At 42.5% G+C, this 18434-nt stretch overlaps 1 protein-coding gene across 4 annotated transcripts; it reads right to left on the reverse strand.

Annotated features, from left to right (window-relative positions):
- Positions 1–337: 337 nt before the first annotated feature.
- On the reverse strand, positions 338–18268 carry efemp1 (EGF containing fibulin extracellular matrix protein 1). Of its 4 annotated transcripts, XM_071480552.1 has the most exons (12): positions 18230–18248; positions 18035–18155; positions 17322–17425; positions 17088–17133; positions 16595–16894; positions 6045–6167; positions 5814–5933; positions 4715–4834; positions 4392–4511; positions 3416–3542; positions 3140–3332; positions 338–2243 (listed from the first exon to the last, which is right to left on the reverse strand). In XM_071480552.1, the coding sequence occupies exons 3-12, from the start codon at positions 17400–17402 to the stop codon at positions 2082–2084; spliced, it is 1392 nt and encodes a 463-aa protein (XP_071336653.1). In that variant the 5' UTR covers positions 17403–17425; positions 18035–18155; positions 18230–18248; the 3' UTR covers positions 338–2081. The 4 variants fall into 4 exon arrangements, with proteins under 4 accessions (XP_071336653.1, XP_071336654.1, XP_071336655.1 ...); XM_071480553.1 differs by having other exon boundaries at positions 18045–18268; XM_071480554.1 differs by lacking the exons at positions 18035–18155; positions 18230–18248 and adding an exon at positions 17522–17756.
- Positions 18269–18434: the final 166 nt, after the last annotated feature.

Here is an 18434-nt window from a genome sequence, read left to right on the forward strand (position 1 = left end):
CATTTGTCCCTCAGCACACATTTACTGAACGTACCGCATGACTATATTCCCTCTGGATCTCTTTAAATAAGATAGATATGATGGCTTGAGCATCATGCTCACTGAATTTATCATTGTTACATTCAGATGAAATCATCCTCACGTTTTCCCAAAAGCATGAGAGGAGCAGTGGAGCATTTCACACAACCACTGCATTTTCCATTACACTGTATGTGAAGTCAGATCTTGCTCACTTTGGTACAGGCACATTGCAGAACAGCATTTCTTACAAACTGTTTTCACACTTTTTCAAAGTTTCTCTGCTCCTGCTTGTGGATATAAGAAACAAAAACGTAGCCCCATTTAGCCATCATATTTTATTCAACATATTCATTATAACTTTTGCTCTTCAGAGTACAATCAATATAAGATACGTATGACAAAATATATTTTAAATAGAAGAGAAAACATTAAGGCATTTCAATGATTAACAGTCTTGACAGCATGACTGATTAGTGTTACATTTTTTGAGTTTAAACCTCTAAGGCACTATGGCATGATCACTGCTGAAACCACATGAAAGACTTTTGGGCAAAGATGGATAACTTTCTACACTTACACAGTGGTGACAACATGTCGGTTTTCATTGTGGTTTTCAGTGCAGTGTGTCTACAGTGTACAGTGTTTCAGCAATAAGCCAGAGCAGACACGTGGAGTCATGAAAGGCAAAGCAGGTCGTGAAAGATTTCTCATTCTGCCAAAAGTGTGGTGGCATTGTATTAACGCTTTAATAATCCCCTGTTTCACACATGAACCAGCTACGCAGCAAAGCACTGTAATTATCTTTATCACGCAAGCCAGCCTGGTGCCAGTGTGACTTCTTGACTGGGACCGACATTAGAAAGCCCAGATGTTCCTCTGGAGAATCACCGTGGCACCAATGAGCGGTCAATTGGCCGAGGTGTGTTATGAAAGCTGTGATTTCCTGTGCGTGTTTGTCGAGTTCAAAAATCTCTGTTATTGCCTCTGTGACCGAGGGCTATTAGGATGGCATCAAAGGAAACGCATAAACAGCTCAACCACATCCACTGAACCTGGGGCAGAGAACAAGCTCTTTCTCACTCTTTCCCTTTCTCTCCCTCTGTGTTTCACACTTTCACTCACTTGCACACACACACACACACACACACACACACACAGATTTGTTACCTAGGTATGTACACGACTTAACTCCTGTGAGTTCAGTCTACGAGCATGAAGCCTGTTGTCATACAAAGTTTAGCACTCTCTCAACTCACAAAGTCCCTCCCTTTACACTTCTGAACTGTTCTGGACTTCTCTGGAAATTATTACTCATGAGTAAAATTATACAGAAACTTGCACGAATAGCGTGGCGCAGCAGTACTAACCCCTACAACATGTATCAACAAAAGCTGTGATTTACAAATTACTTTTTAAATATCAAAAGATGCTCATACTGGATATTTGTCATGTACATTAATATAGAAAATATGATTCTTCCTCTCTTCCTCCTTTTCAACAGAGTGCTTCACTGATGCACAAACTGGTTATTGCAAGCAGTTCTGGTCTGAACAAAGTGATAAATGTAGGTACAGCCACATCAAAGATTGATCACAGTAAGGATGTGTGTCCACTGGGCCTCTTTTCCTGAGTGCCACGGCTCTGTTCTGTGTTGTTTTTAATATGGAAGCAGCGAACAACCACTGCAGGTAAAAATGCTGCATACAGCATCTTTCTTATGCAACTTCAGGCACTTAAAGTCCAAAATGTTTCATGTTTTATTTTTAAGTGCTTTCGTTGATACTTCAGGACACTAAAACCTTTCATCACAATGCTTCCCAGCACCCTAAGAGAAAAAGATGCCCAGTGGTCACATGTGGTTACAGCATGGACTGTTTTGTTTTGAGTAAGCCTATTAGAACTGCTGTGTTGCTGTATGAGTCTGGGACAGCCTATGTTATATGTTGTATGCATGTATTGTATGAAAATGTACAGTATTTTATGCTGATACAGGCATCTGCTGTGCTACACTGCTATGTTTGCTGAACCAGACGTATGTGGACTGCTGGGAATTGCGGCGTTCAGAAAGCATATGGCCCGACTATGATGGTGAGCCGCAGGAGTGAGCTGGAGCGGTAGTTCATGGTCAGATGGTGAGTGATCATCTCCAAGTCCACAATGTACTCCCTAGGGCCTGACAGGGGCTTGGTTAGCACTAGCATAGCGCTGACATTGCTGGAACGCTGCAAAAAAAAAACAACAAAAAAAAACAAAACATGATCAGTTAATGTGTAAGCATGCAAATACAGATTTATCATGCATCTTTTTTACACAATATTTTAACATTGGCAGGAGCTGGGCCATCACTTTGGTCCAGACTAAAATATGTCTACAACTATTGGACAGTTTGTCATAAATTTTTGTACATTCAGGCATATTCATGATCCCCAGAACATGAATCTTACTGACTTTGGTTGTACCCTGACTATTCAAACGCCACTAACGGGATGACTTTTTTTGCTTTTAGTTATGTCTCAACAATTATTGAGCAGATTAAAATTAGTACATACATTCACGTTCTCTTCAGGATGAACTGTAGTAACTTTGGTGAACCCATCTAGCACCATCAACAGGTCAAACCTTTACTTTGTCCAACACTTTGGTTTGTGACCCAATACTCACTTAGAACTAATGACATTCCCATCAGCCCTAATTAGCAAATGTTAGCTAGCTAAACTTAATACTTGCTGAACATCAACATGTTAGCATCGTGATGGTGAGCTTGTTAGCATTAGCCTTCGGCTCACTGCCTATGTGCAGCCTAGCAGAGGTACTAGCATGACTCTAAGTCTTGTTTGCTTCGTGTGCCTGATAGTATCTTGGAAATAGAGTGAACAGAGCATAACTGTAACGACTGTGTTACAGGTGCCATATGTTGATAAAATATCAGGGTGGGTCATTGTACAAGAAGAAGTCAGGGTGATAACAGTGTGAAAATGTGAGTAATAAAATTGATTTAGTGTGAAACTACAGATTTTGAAAGAATCATGACACCAGTAGTTTTCCATTTAATTAGCTGATTATCACCCTCCCCCAGATTCTCCAAGCCAGACAAAAAACGATTCCCATCGACTCTCACCCGCAGGAAAAATTCTCCTCCCTCATTCCCAGCTTTGATCCTGAAGGTATTATGTGTGTTGGCGTAGATGTTGGTAGCCTGAATCTGGAAAATGTCCGCTGGAACGGTCCGGTCTGCCTGGATGCTCATGTATTTGTAGACAATTGATGGTGGGAGACCCTGGCACTCTGCCTGAGAGCGGCAGATACAGCGACTGCAAACACACGACAATTACGACAATGTTTGTGAAATGAACTGATGACAATGAAACAAATAAACTCAATGATGTTTACTGACTTTTCAGAGGTTTTGGCATAAGGCGGTTCGCAGGGGTTTCTGGGATAGCAGCGGAAGCCTCCGTAATAGTTCCAGCACATTTCATCATCTTGGCAGTTATGGGTCCCCGTCTCACATTCATTTATGTCTGGTGATTGGCAGAGCGACAGAGAGAGAGGGGAAAAAAAGTATTGAACAGTCAAAAATAGCTGGATGACAATGTTAGTATCCACTACTTCCAAAACACACACAAACTCTACACGCTTCATGAGGCTGCGCTGTGAAAACACAGTCAAAGTTCAGAACATGTACAATTTGGGAATGGTATTTTAGTGTTGTAGCTGCACTTCCAGCTGCTGGGAAGATGCAAGGAATCACAACAGGGAAGCCCCTGATGCAACCCCACACAGGCCTGCAGCTCTTTCCCTGCAGCACCATGAAAATAGCCCCATCAAACGTGCCCCAAACCACAGGGCTATTTCTGGCACAGCAACCTGGATTCATCACCAAAAGGTCCCCCTGACACAACAGGCCGGATTCATGGCTCGCCCTATTAAGCCTGCACCTGACCGAGGGGGAGAGGAAAAAATAACAGCTCACCCTCTGGGAGAACGCCGGAGCTTCAAATAAATCCACTTCAAGAAACCAACATCATGCATATAAATTCACAGAGGTGGCTTAGCAGGGCAACACAAAGTTGCTGTGTTTGTGTTGCCTAACCTCTGCATTCTTTCCATGACAGTACTGGTTGAGAGTGGGTTTCATTCCTGCTTGAGAGGTAGAATAGTGGATGATAGCCGGAATGATCAAGTTTCCCTTAACAATTATCTTCAAAGAGTTCAGGGAGAGCAGGAAGGGAGGGAGAGAAGAGGACTCGCTTGGGAACTTTGTTGTGTGTGAAAACAGAGAGGAGGGTAAGATAGATAAATAAATAAACTAAGAAGGGATTAAAAAAATAAAGATTGATAGAGCGAAGAGGGAAAGGAAACTGCAGTACCTTGACACAACCTGTTTCCCTGGAGCTGATATCCATCTGGACACTCACAGGAGTAACTTCCTGGGCTGTTAATACACTGGTACTGACACATGTAGCTGGAGAAACTGCATTCATCAATATCTGGAGAGAAAATATGCACACACACACACACACACACACACACACACACACACACACACACACACACACACAAACATATACACAAACAAACACACACACAAACATAGAGAATGAATATAGGGCAGTGCACGTTGAAAAATGGGAATGTGATAGGTGTGTGTGTGTGTGTGTGTGTGTGTGTGTGTGTGTGTGTGTTTGTCCACCTTGGCAGGAGACCATGTCTTGTGCCAGCTCGTAGCCCTGGTCACACTGGCAAAGGAAGGAGCCAATCAGGTTATAGCAGTGGTGCTGACAGGGACTCTGCACATCACACTCATTCACATCTGGAACAAAAGCAGATGTTTTACATATACGGATGTCATGAGGATCCTAACTGTCTCATTTATTTTCCTTAGGGAAGCTGCACCACACTACAGGTCAAAAGGAAGCAGAAAGACACACCCTCACACGATATTTGCACATTCAGCACAAAACACATACAAATGTTTCAGCATAGCTGGGAACTGGTCATGGGCTTTGATAGATTTCTAATTATGTTTCAGAGATAAACAACTCTCTGTCACAGCACAACCTTTTCAATAACTTCCTTTGACTTCAGCAGGAGATTTGCTGTGTGGCTTCAGTTTGCATGGTCAATCTCATGATAGCTCTGAGCCTCCAGGCATTCAAAATAACAGCTTGTGCACCATTTGTTTTGTTAAAGCTGTTCCTGACCTCAAAATATCTGCATCCTGAGAAAACTGGGCAATGAGAGAAAGTGAGAGTGTTAGCAATAGACTTTGCTAAGCTAAACCTGAGCTGACACCTCCTGCTGTGTATTACACCTCACCTCTTTGCATCTACGTGATTATGATTTTCTTTAATAACTCACTTTTACTTATACATTTTTACTAACTGCACTTGTTAATGCTCTTTTGCTTACTTTTATTATGTTGTTTCATCTTGTACTCTTTACATTTAAGTTTCTGGTGTGTGGTTTTGCTCTGCTTTTATTTCTAGTAAAGCACTCTGTAAACACAGTTTTTAGAAAGTGAAATATACTGAAGGTAATTATTATTATTATTATTATTATTATTATTATGCACACTTGACATTTGTATTGAGCATGTAGCAACAGGTACCCAAAAATATTAAAAGTCAGCCTGGCAACTGGGCAGATTGGGTGGATATCTGCTCCAACACGAACTGTCTGATAGCCTGCCTCTGAATAACAAAGCACTGAAGCAAAATGTTTTTATAATTCGATGCTGAACACACAAACACACACTCACACATGAGTACACATGGCTTTCGGCGACTTACCAACACAGCTGTGGTTGTTGCTGGCCAACTTGTGACCTGCGTTGCACTCGCAGTAGTACGAGCCCTGGGTGTTCACACATCTGTGCATGCAGTAGTGGGTCAGGGCACACTCGTCTCTGTCTGCCGGAAAACACAAACACATACATGAATGTATGAGCAGTAAGACACATTGCAAAAAGAAATTCTTTAAAGCAAGAGTGTGCTTGGCATCTGACAATGACAATGACTCACCTACACAGTGGTCTCCACTCCTCTGGTAGCCTGGAGGGCACTGGCAGGTGTAGGAGCCTCTGGTGTTGTAGCATGTCTGTTCAGGGCCACAAGTGTGTCGACCCGTTGCACATTCATCTACGTCTGCAATAAACACACAAAAACACTCACAGACACTGAGAGGAAGCTATGCGACCTTAATGCCTACTGTACGCAGGAGCAAATGGCAGACAAAGCAAAGCAACATGTGCAGCTCTGTGATCTGTGATGTGTGAACTGTTTTCCACAGAAAGAAAAATCTGTGATCACTGAGACCATCACATCACACACGTGGGCACACACACACATGTTCACACAGAGAGCAGGCGATTAAATAAAGAGGGCTTTTATTCAGCAGCTCCGGGTGAAGGGGAAAACACAGATCATATCTTCTACTAACAGGACAGCTTTTTGAAGGGGGAAGTTTGTGTTTGTGTGTGTGTGTGTGTGTGTGTGCATGTGCAAAAGAGTTAGAAAGAGCTCAACTGATAAGTCATCTGCTTTCGAACATAACACCTCGCTCTCTCTCTCGACAGACATTCATCAGGCCAAAAGCACACAGATCCAAACACATTCACTTTTCCATCTCTCACCCATCATTAGTAAGTTATATAACACGATAAGGAGTAGTTTAGTGTTAGTATTAGAAGCTTAAAAACACAAAGCTCCTGCCAGAAAGATGCTACATTTCCCAAATCAATTCAACCCATTTTTACTGCAGTTTTAAACGTTTACACTGTAAAAAAAACCCCCAAAAAACTCAACAGTTACCAACTCAGATTTTAAAGTTAGGATCAGGATGTTTGAGATAAATTCTACTGTAAATATGATCAGCAGTGTAAGACTTTCCGTCAATGTTTGAACAACTGGTTAAACCTCAAAAAAAAAAAAAAAATTTTTTTTTCCTTTTTTCCCCATTCTAGGCTTAAATACATGACACATCAGTGGAAAGATTCTCCTTCAAACAGGTTTGCAATTTTGGTTTATTTGGAGCCACAGCCTTTTAAAAAAAAGGCTTTTCTCACTATAACCCCCTCACTCAATTCTCTTCTGAACTTCTGTGTCCCCCCCTCCCAACACACACACACACACACATAACAAATACACACATACTGTACACTCTCATCCCTGTGGGCCCAGCAGCAGTCCTTGTGGGTGGTCTGACACAACCCATCATATGCAGACAGCCAGTGGGCATCAGTTTAAAAGCATGACAGTTATCCTCAATACCACACACGCACGCACACACACACACACACACATACACACATACACAGAGGAAAGGAGAGGTACTATTACTGCATTGTGATTTGACACGTGTGCAGCCTAACAATAAGCAGTAGAAGCTGACTGGAAGAAGACTGGAAAACATAAAGCTGCACCCGCTGACTGTGCTGCCTTGACAGACATGCTGGTATTATCCCTCCTGTGGGATTTAAATGCAGTGCACCTGAGACAAAGAGGAACATAATGATGGAGCCTCTATTAAAAGAAACCAAGATCAAACATGTGAAATTGATGAATAAAACTATTAACATCTTTATGTGATATTCCCCTGGAAATGATTCATAAGATGATCAACCCTTCTCTGAGTGCCTCAAATGCCCAATGTGCCAGTCCCACAGCCTCCACCATCCAGGGGGACTGGGGCCGGTGAGAAATTGGCTCGATTTTCTGTGGAAGTGCCCATGAAACCAAAGGTGGACAGAAGAAGAGTTGTCTTCAAACCTTACAGGAAGGAAAGGGAAGAGGGATTCAATGTGCTCAAGTCAACGGGGGCACAGTGATAAGACGAGCTCAGTACATTAAGGACAAAACCAGGGCTTATCTAAAGCTGCACCTGAGAGACAACAGGTGCGAATTACATAGAGGGAGGAATGCCCAGACAAGGCTTGTTGCTCGCTGACCCGCTTTGTGAAGGACAAAGATAAAAGCAGTGTTGTCCCAGAGAATCTATGCTCTGATGTGGCTTGAAAGTTATGTGGGAAAGTGCATCCGCAACCAGCACCAAGTGTCAGTGAGAAAGCAAATGCTTGTGTTGCAGCAGTATCACATTGTGGGATACAGACCCAATTGCAACAGGAACGCTTCACGACATGGCCTTAAAAAAATCTCGATGCATTAGAGAGGTTGTGTCACTGCTGATGGTGGACCAGCAGCATCCCCGATCCGGCCTCTTCGGTGAAGAGATCTACCTAGCCTGGATGTGAACAATAGGTTTCCCCATGTGGTGAGTATGGCCTCAGATAAGCCAGCACATCCAAACTTAATAATGTTTGTCTTTGCAATGTTTGATTTGCAGAGATTTAAGTTGGCTTACCAGGTTGCATCTGTCTGAGTGAAATATGGTACATGAAATCCTGTATATACAGGCTATACAGTAATAATAATATCTGAGTGGATGTCAACAAATAGTTAGACAGAAGACAGCAGCAGTCAGAAGTCGGGATGAAGCTCTTGTGAATCACAGCCACACCTACTTCCTGGAGGTATTTGGTGATTCATTGAGACTGGAAATGCCCTGCCTTCTGGCAGTAGATTCAGACAACACAAGTCTGAGACTCCTGATAAAATAAAGTCCCGTCTGTTGATGCCGTCACAGTGCCAAGAAATAGACAACAAAACTATAATGCCAGTGAAGTGTTATGGTTTTCATGACGGAAACCTAAATTTGGCAACTTTGCCAATGTTTTCAATGTTTACCACCCTAGTTTAGCATGTTAGCATTTGCTAATTAGCACTGGACACAAGCTGATGGGGATGTCACAAGTCATAAATCAAAATAGTGGACACATTCAGATTTTTACCTGACAGTGGCAATAAAACGTCTGGGGATCACCAAAGTTATAACAGATCTTCCTGATGGAGACAGGAAGGTCACAGTGGACAGTCTATTGATGTAAGCTTTTATGTTCTTGGACAGGATTTGTGCCAGCTCTGACAGGCAGCAGAATCTGACTGATTGCAGTTGGCACACTTGACTTTGTTCAGTCTGAATTCAGGACAAAAATGTGAGCCAAAGGCGGTCCACATATGGCTTCAAGACCTGGGCTATGAATCAGCTCCTTATAGCGGCATTTGCTCCATTTTAAGGCCATTGTTGCCAACCATTGAAATCAGGTGGACCTGGAATGAGTTTGAATTACCTGGCATGAGTTTGACAACATTTATGCCACAGCTGGGCAGAGTGGTCTTGGCTATATGGGAGACTGCGTGAATCATTACACAAGGTGCAGGGCAGACCTCTGCAGCTGCATCATGTCCCAACACCACCCTTTATAAGGTGTAGAAACCATGAACTGAACATGACTGTAAATTGTTTCAATGCAGTGATGCTTCCCAAGAAGTTCTGTGTACAGAAAAGTCAGAGTCATCCTCACTCCCTTCAAGAGCGCTTAGAGAGCTCTAAATAAAAGCATATGTGCTGAACGTAATCCAAAGGTTCATTCACGGGAATATCTTGTGGTAACTGTTACTTTGTCACTAAAGCTTTAAGAGGCTGCCAATGCAAAGTTACACAAAAGTGTGTGTGCATATGTGTACAAGTGTATGTGTGTGTGTGTGTAGGAGAGGGTTTGGGAGGGCATCCCACGCTAGCTGGCTCACATGCAGTACACTTCATATAGTTTACACAGGAAAACTGATTTTACTGCAACAAGTCATCAAATATGATTATGTGTTGCATGCGAGAAGCGACTGTTCTCTGAGGTCAATTTTTTTTTTTCGCAAAGTGTATTTCACACAAAACACAACTTAAAGTTTCTTCTAAGAGCAAGTCTGCTGTAACGTCACAGGTCGAGATAAGGCTGTCCAGCAGAAGAGTGGAAGATGTGGGAGGGAAGAATGAGGAGAAAGGGTGGGGGTTTTTATTTTTTAAACAAAAAAAAAAAAAAAAAAAAAAGGGAGCTCTTTAAGATTTGAAGTTAGATTTACAACCGTGTGTGCATATGTGATGTCAGAGTTAAAAACTCCTTGCTTTTCAGGGAGATTAATTCTAAATGCCTTGCGGGAGCTGGGGGAGTAACGGGGATGGCGGCAGCTCAAAGAATGTGAGTGTGTGTGTTTGGATGAGTGGGGTGTGTGTATGTGTCTGCATCTGAGGTCCTGTCTGAGGTGCTCAAACATTAAATTGCCTTTTTTGCAGAGCTTATGTTTTACAGAATGGCGTGACACACTATGAAGAGATGCATGTTTGATGTGCGTGTATCACGTGTGTTGGGGCATGCATATGGATGAAAAAAAAAAAACATGTTTGTCCAAAATGAGGACTAAAAATTGCTTGGCCTGAATTCAGAACAATGTGTTATTTGCTTCAGATTTATACTGACATGATAGGGCTTGTTGTAATTATCACTTGAGAGCATTTAGTCTTGTTTTCACTGAACCACTGCAATGGAAAGCAGGAGCTGTTCCAAAGAACAGTTGGAGCCATCCTGCTGTTGGACAGCATCTCTGTTTCCCTCTGATTATTGGATAATTCAATCTTTGGGAAAGCAGGGGGCAAGATGTGCAATGTTAATAGCCCATAAAATTTCACAGCGTCAAATTTATCAGCATGTCACACACCAGCCCCCAAGTTTTTGGTTTTGCTTAACCTCAAACACCTTCATTTCACCTCTCCTGGCAAACACAGCACTGCATGTTGTTTCATTTGTGTATAATTCTCACTGCAGTGCAGTGTGAAATGCAGCTATCATTGGCTCGAACACGACCTCAGGACAAATGGGAGTGGTAGTGTTTCCTTTTCAATGCAAGTCCAAACACAAATCAGATAAGAAATCAAAGAATTCAAGACACTCAAACTTTATATTCTGTGTATTTCCATCCGTATTAGGGCATGAAATATTTCCATGTGCCGGCTATTCGCACCACTCCCAAGATTCCCCTCTCATCACTCTCATTGTTCAGGAGGAACAGGAGTTTTAGTCATGTTGACACTTACTAACTGATTTGTGAGTTTGTTCCACACTCTTCTAAAGGTCGGGCAGAGTCTTGACGTTCTTGAAAATCCGTCCAGTGTGCCAGCTACATTCCCGACAGATAATAATCCTTCCTGTTAGTCTGAAAAAAGAAGTGCAGAGCAACTCTCCTGCTATTAAAGGTGAAGAAAATCAATCACTCTGCCCATCCGACCTGTTGATAGTCAGGCTGTTGCCATTTACAGCCTTCATAGAAAATTTGTGGCATGGAAGGAATGAAACCAGTAAACACGGACGCTGAAAATATGGTCAAAATATCACTGCGATAACAAGAACCAGGAGAAAGAGAAAGAGGGCGAGAAACACGAATTCTGCGATCGCATGTGTGTCACCCAGCTGAGCGCAATAGTGATTTATAGCAGCCCTGTGTCCCTTTCCATCATGAGGTAAACGGAAAGATCAACACATGTAAGCACATCAGAGGAGGAAGCAGCTGGCTGTTGGACAGGCACCGACCTCTGGGAGAACACTAACAACAACATGAAGCACTTACACAGAGGAGGCACGACAAAGCTGCTTCCCTCTTGCTTCTCTCTGCCATCACATTAACGATGGCAGAGAGGAGCCAGCAGCAAACCACAAGCAATAACAGCATACTGTACAGCAGGACTGCACAGGCCAAGAGAGGGGCTGCCTGCAAGATGAACTGAGAGACACTCTAGTGCTTTCTGGCAGAGTTAGGAAGCTGATGATGTGATCTCAAATTTATTTCTCATGTAATGTGACGGTTCTGTTATAGGACGTTGGTGCTAACGTTGTTTCAGTTGCAGTCGTTTCACTCTTGATTTCAAGAGGTTGAAAGCCTGTTGCCGTAGAGACACAGATGTCAAAATATATTCAGTAATTAAAAGAGCGTTAAAGAATTTGATTTTTTATTTATCAGCAACTAAGGAGTTGCGACATCCATGGGATTCTGGCACAGTTTACAAATGGAAAGTGAGTTTTGAAAGCCAGAAATCTCAGCAATGTTGATTCACTTGTACTGACTTTAAAACATGACCAATTCTGGATGTCTGAGGCAGATGCTGATGTCAGTAACTCATTGTAAAATCGAGTAATTGTAATGGTTTATAATGGTCGATTTTACTTTTAGACTTTTTTAACATGAGCACAAAACATAGCCAAAAGTGTTTGATAGGGAACCCTAAATTTGAAGATTAAAGAAGCTGACCTAAATACTGAGCAGGAGATTTTCCAGTTAAAAAATAAACTTGTCTGTGCTCTCTGGTGGACAATGTATCTAATGACAACCCAGTTTTAGTAAACTTTTAATTGTAATCATCAAATATTCCATATGGTACAAATAATCCTTATTCTAATATGAACCAAGAAAGATATCGACTAGATCAACCTAACAAAATAATAAGCCGTATAATAACAGAAGTCTACAGCCATGCTAGCAGCTCTGTGAGGCTGTACTTAGGCACAGTGGTGCAATTAATTAAATACTAAAGTGAGCATGCTGTGTGCTCACAATGACAATGCAAATGCACAATATGTTAAATAATAAGTTAAGCATGTTAGCGTGCTGTTGGAAATGTCCACAGTTTTGCAGCAAAACATTTTTTGAAAAATGTTCATATGAAAAGTTGGAAAACTGCCAAAATTATTCAAATTTGATGATTTGATTCTAAAAGAAGAAATGACAAAAATTGTATGCCATCGATTCAAATATTCCATTTCAACAAACTGTTGTTGAGATATTTCAATGACTGTCTCGATGTTTCATTGGTGAGCTGACACACTGACCGACACTGTCATCCCTGGAAGACATCTAAACTTCACAGGCTCAGAGATGAAACACTGGTTGCTCCAGCTGAGGCTGCAGTGCAACAGGTGCAATGAGCTGGACAGTAAAATCACAGGGCACAGGACGATTGCATATAAGACAGTCTGAGAACAGGTGGAAGACAAGAGCTTAGCTGGTAATAGGAGGGTTCAACAGGCACAAAGGTGTGCCTCAGGTGTCGCCCTAAATAAAGTGGGTCAGTTTTCATGAAGCACAGGCTCTCTGTTTGAGCCCACTTCCTCTCCCTTGAGCAACAAAATCATTGCAGAATGTTTTAATTTAACATCCTGTATATTTTGTATCGTGTTCACCTCAGCACTCAAGTCTTCGGCAGAGATTTTCTAAATCTGTGTTGCTTATCTTTGATGGATGTTCAGGAGAAACAAACATGAGCAGGATAACATCTGAAGGAATTTCCTGAAAAACTGTTATCACTTTCTGTGTATCCTCTTTTCAGATTGTCTGTGGAACACCAAAGACTGGTCTCTTGGGCTTGTTTCTTTAAATGCAAATGACAGGATGAGACAACAACAAGCGGAGCTATAAAGTTTAAACTCCAAAGGTTCTGCTCTCTGCATTCCTGTTCCTTCGCAGATCGATCCGATGCTTATCTGTCAAGGTGGTGAGTAATTCCTACCATCACAAAAGATGGGAACAAACGGAAAAAACAACCACCACTGACATTCCAGAGATATTCCTCCCGAGTGCATTGCATCTGCATGGAAAAATGTTATTGCATGCGCTCGGCCTTGTTTCGGAAAAGTACACAAATTCTCTGTCACAGAGGGCTTAACAGCCTTAATAGAACATACTTAGGAAAGATTTCCAGCCACTGCAGGTGAAGAGCGTCCAGACGTAGCTGAAATTAGTCAGGCATGTAGGTGGTAATGTGGCCTACATGACCTCAGGAAACCAGACAGGTAAACAGGAGTGGCATGTCCTTTCATGTCCCATACTGCAGCGCACGAGTGTCTAATTTAGAGATGAAAAATAAATAGGCAGAAGCTAAAGTATGTAAACTCAAGACTAGTGAGGAGAACAATCAAACCCACGAGGTGTAAAACATGATATTTATCATATTTAGCCTGAAGCCAGTGAAAGCACAGTTAAGTTAGTATTTCTAAAAGGTGAGGGTGTGCTCTCAAACAGTGTTCAACTGTAAATGAGAATCATAAAACAACCGCTCCCCACTTTTCATCAGATTTAATGACTGATTCGACTACTCTTGATGGACAACCTTCATTTCTGAGAGGAAGTGATCTCACCTCTGATGAAAATAAGAGTGAGAGAATATGCGTACACATGAGTACAACAAGCCACTTGTAGGCATCTCCTGGCGCTAAGCACAGTAAGTATGTGTGTGTATGTTTGGAGGGTGGGGGAGGTCATGGAAATGCGGGGCATCATTAAGCTGTCACACTTACAGTAAAGGTTCATAGTTTCTCTGTGTGGCCAGGCTGGAGTAAGGAGCCAGCTTCCCCTATGTGTCACTACAACAACACACACTTAGGCTTGGGTTCACACTCGGGGCCAAAGGCTTTATTACCCATTTGCAATACTTATCCACATGGGAAGGAATATTAAAGCTACATTTAAAAGGAAAAATACCAGAGTGAAGTGTATTATGTAATTTGTGGTTTGTTTCACTTTTAATCAGCATAAAGAATAGTGCACTTAAGAGAAGCTATTTTGTTTTAGAAACCTTTTTTTTTTAACAATTTAAGTTGTGCTTTGGAAAATTGGCTTCGATTTTTGCAGAGCATTTAGCTGATCTCTCTACTATTACTGCCACACACTCAGCAGTAAATCACCAAAGCAGCTCAGCAGCAGAACAACCCATGACGTGGGTACAACCTGGCTTGGTCAGTGCTCCGGCACTTCTGTGGTTATTTAGTCAGTGTCAGCCTTTCATCTTCCCCTTTGCCCTACCTGACTCGGCACCCTGGGTTTCCTCCACAGAGTGGTGAGTTAGCAGGAAAAGGAGCCTGATGTAAGCGCTATTTGATACACTGAGGTTTCCCCCCATTGAAAGTTAATGGGAATTCCTTTGCTAGCAAGATACGTACTGTAGCCGTACAAAACAGCCACTGTGGAACAAAAAAAAAAAAAAAAGAAAAAGAAAAGAAACGACAATTCTGCGTCCAAGAACAATTGGCACATTGTAGCAAGTTAAAGGTAATGACAGAGAAACCAGAGACTGATGTAAACAAAGATTATATCACTCAACCAACAGAAATATACACCCACATAACGGCACGTGATGCCTTCCAGTTAAAGCTCCAGTCATTTCAAAGCAATAACACTGACAGCAACAGCCTATCTTTGTTTAGCCCATGCACTGGAACAGCACAGCAGTGAATGACTAAGTATTAAACCTATGCCAGCTCGCTTATGTGGTTGCTTTAGCTGATATGCTGCCATGTTTTACACTCTAATAAAACCTAATTGGGTTTCAATTCAGAGAAACGTATAAAACACCTCACACATATCTTTGCCCCAGGTGTAAAATCAAATTTGTTACTTTCACTGGAGCTCTGTGACCGCAAGCCTCACCACACAGCCACTCACCACATGCCTCCTAACCACTGAACACATGTACTGTATGGTAATGCACTTTGCCTCACATTGCATTTGTAGAGCTAATTCTACATATCCACACTCACCCTACCTGATCCCTCACACACTAAGAGAGATGACAAACTAAAAGATATAAGAGATTATGAGCGAGTGATGTCTGTCCCTCAGGTGCAGCTATGAACATCTGGCCACCTTTGTATTGTATGTGTGTGTGTGTGTGTGTTAGTGAGAGAAAGAATGAATCCTTAAACCACTCCCCATTTGAGAAGATCAAAGAGTCTCGCTCAAACACAGGATCACACCCACACGGTGCTGCGCACCTACCAAAATCACAAGCTTGTCAAGGCCCAGGGAATATTTACTGTAGGTCTAAAGGCTATGTGAGCACGGAACTTGCCACAATGTTATAAAAATCTCCTTCATTTGGCCCCGAGGCAGAGGACCTCAAAACCCAAAACAAGAACAATTTTTTTAAATATATTTTCAGAAGACGGTGAACTCTGGCCAAAAACATCACGCTGCGAGCTACCAAAGAGTTTAGAAAACATGACATCACAGAGAGAAAAAGCGAGAATCTTGCAACACATCTGGCAGCTATGCATGGTTTAGCTGTTGACGACTGTCGGACAGATGGATGAACAGTTCACCTCTGGAGCTCTGCTTATTGAGGCTCTAAAGTCATTAGCGAGTAATTATCAAATACCTATGTAGCTCTGCACATTCAGACACATTCCTCCAGGCAGCAGCACCGAGTGCAACAAAAGCACACTCCTGATATTCAGGAGAATAAAAAAACACTTCTCAATATCAGCACTGAATTGTGCTGGTATACCGCAGTACAGGAGTCAGTACTGCAACCACATGTTTAGGGTGCAATCTGTTTCATGATGGCCAAAAGTCTAATCTTTTGTATTGTGGAAGATTTTTAAAATTATCTTTAAATGACGAGAGTGTGTCTGCCATCCATGCAATTGCAGATCCTATTTTGTGGTCCCACCTCTGCTCCAGTCCAATTTCTCTCCTGAGGAGCTTGTCAGCACCACTTGCTGAGATAAGAGGAACTGTCTGCGTCGGTGTGAAGCAGTAAAAAAAAAAAATGAAAGGCTAGTTTTTCAGGGTACTTTGATCGTACTTCATATGATCTTACATCTGAACAAAAAACTCTAACTCTGGGCAGCTGATCTCACCTCTGCAGACGTTCTGCTCATCTGCAGTGAATCCGGGTGAACAGCGGATGGTCCAGCTGGACTGAGGGCTTCTCGAGCCGCCAGAAAACACCGGTGGGGGCTGAGGCTGGCTCGGTTGGACAGCGGGGACAGCAGGGACAGCAGGGACATGAGGGACGCGTTCCGGCAGCGGCACTTGCTCACCCTCTTTACTAATATAGATGACGGCACTCTTGGGGAGGCAGAGGTATCCACCAAAGTGGTTGATACACTGCATCCCTCCTTTGCAGGCGTCATCTAACAAAGCACACTCGTCGACATCTGACACAGGGAGGAAAGAAAAGCATCAGATATGACATTTTCTGTACTTCCGTAATATTTTAACAACTTACACTGAGCTTGGGTGAAAATAGATGAAAATTAATAACAGAATTAAATCAATTAAGCATGAAAAAAAAGGAACAAAGGGATAATAACCAACTCTTAACATTTAAGACAATTTCTCATTTCTCACCTCTGCACTGCTCTCTGACTCTGTCATACTCATAGCCTTCTGTGCACTGAGAAGGACAGATAATGAAGACCATGTAATGATGCAAATATTAATGTCCTTTTGTGTAACAAGATACTGTTAAGTGAAAACATGAACCCTCGGGTTTTCCATCATCAAATGAAAAACAAACATGACAGACTGTGTTAAACCTACAGAGATAAAAGCATTCAGGGGGAAAAAAAATCGCTGACTTACCGTGTAGGAGATGGGCTCCTCAGCCTCCTGAGAGAGGACTTGCGTGAAAACCGCACACAGACATACGCAGATCCCCAGCATGTCGGCCAGACGTCGGAGGAACACTGTAACGAGATGCAGAGGAACCAACTGGATAAAGCGTGCAAGATAATTTTTTTTTTTTGCTTGACAAGCCTACAAGTTTTAATACCAGTTATTACATCACTGATGGCATTGCTTAACGAGTCCCAACGTCTCCCGCTGCTGGCTGATGTTTATGTTGGCACCGCCCCAGCTAAATCTGCGACTTCACTCAAGTGTTTTTCTGCTGTTTTTCTCCAAAAGGATTTACTGCGTAATACGCGTAAAGATCGTGCGTAAACATGTCCTTGAGTGTCAGTCAGTGTCAGGAAAATGAACGAGTTAATCAGCCATGCAGAGCTCGAGTTGATTAAAAGGTCGGATTTGCACAACACATATCCAACCTAACAGGCTTCCCAATCAAATATAGTGTGTTCCCGTCCCGTTCATCACAGCCTTGTTTCAAGACACTGACACTTGTTCCCGGACAATCCCCTGAAACAAGCGAACGACATCAGAAACAAGTGCTACTGCAGCTTTTTGTCCTCACTTTTTTTCCCCCCCAAGCTCTTCTGAGTATTGTTGCTCACTGTTATCTGATCACAGCGCTGTGTGCTGTGGCTTTGCCATCCTGTGCTGCCTTGGCGACGTACCTGCAATTACCTGCGGATCTCCAGCTCTCCCGGCGCCTGCTGAAGACGAAAGAGGTCCCCCGGCGTATGTTTTGTTGCAGATCCGTGTGTGTGCGCGAAGCAAGCTGGCCTTCGCTTTATCCTGCAGACGGTGCAGTGGATGTTAGTTGGTTGTCGGAGTGTGAGCCGTACTTGTGATGAACATGCGGCTCGTACAGTATGACATGCTGGGGGCGGTGTACCGGGCAGGTTGAGCTCCGGGTTTGTCTCTCACCGGGGTGCAGTGAGCGACCAGCAGACTTCAGTGGCTCCCTCTATAGACTGATGAATAGAGATTAAAAAAGATATCAACGAAAAGAAAAAAAAAAATCTAATTAGAAAATTATATAGTCTTTGAACTGATTCTACTACAGCATGTTAT

Source organism: Trachinotus anak, unplaced genomic scaffold, assembly GCF_046630095.1.
Source record: "Trachinotus anak isolate AG129_WGS33_773 ecotype Australia unplaced genomic scaffold, CSIRO_AGI_Tana_v1 ptg000007l, whole genome shotgun sequence".
Taxonomy (NCBI): domain Eukaryota; kingdom Metazoa; phylum Chordata; class Actinopteri; order Carangiformes; family Carangidae; genus Trachinotus; species Trachinotus anak.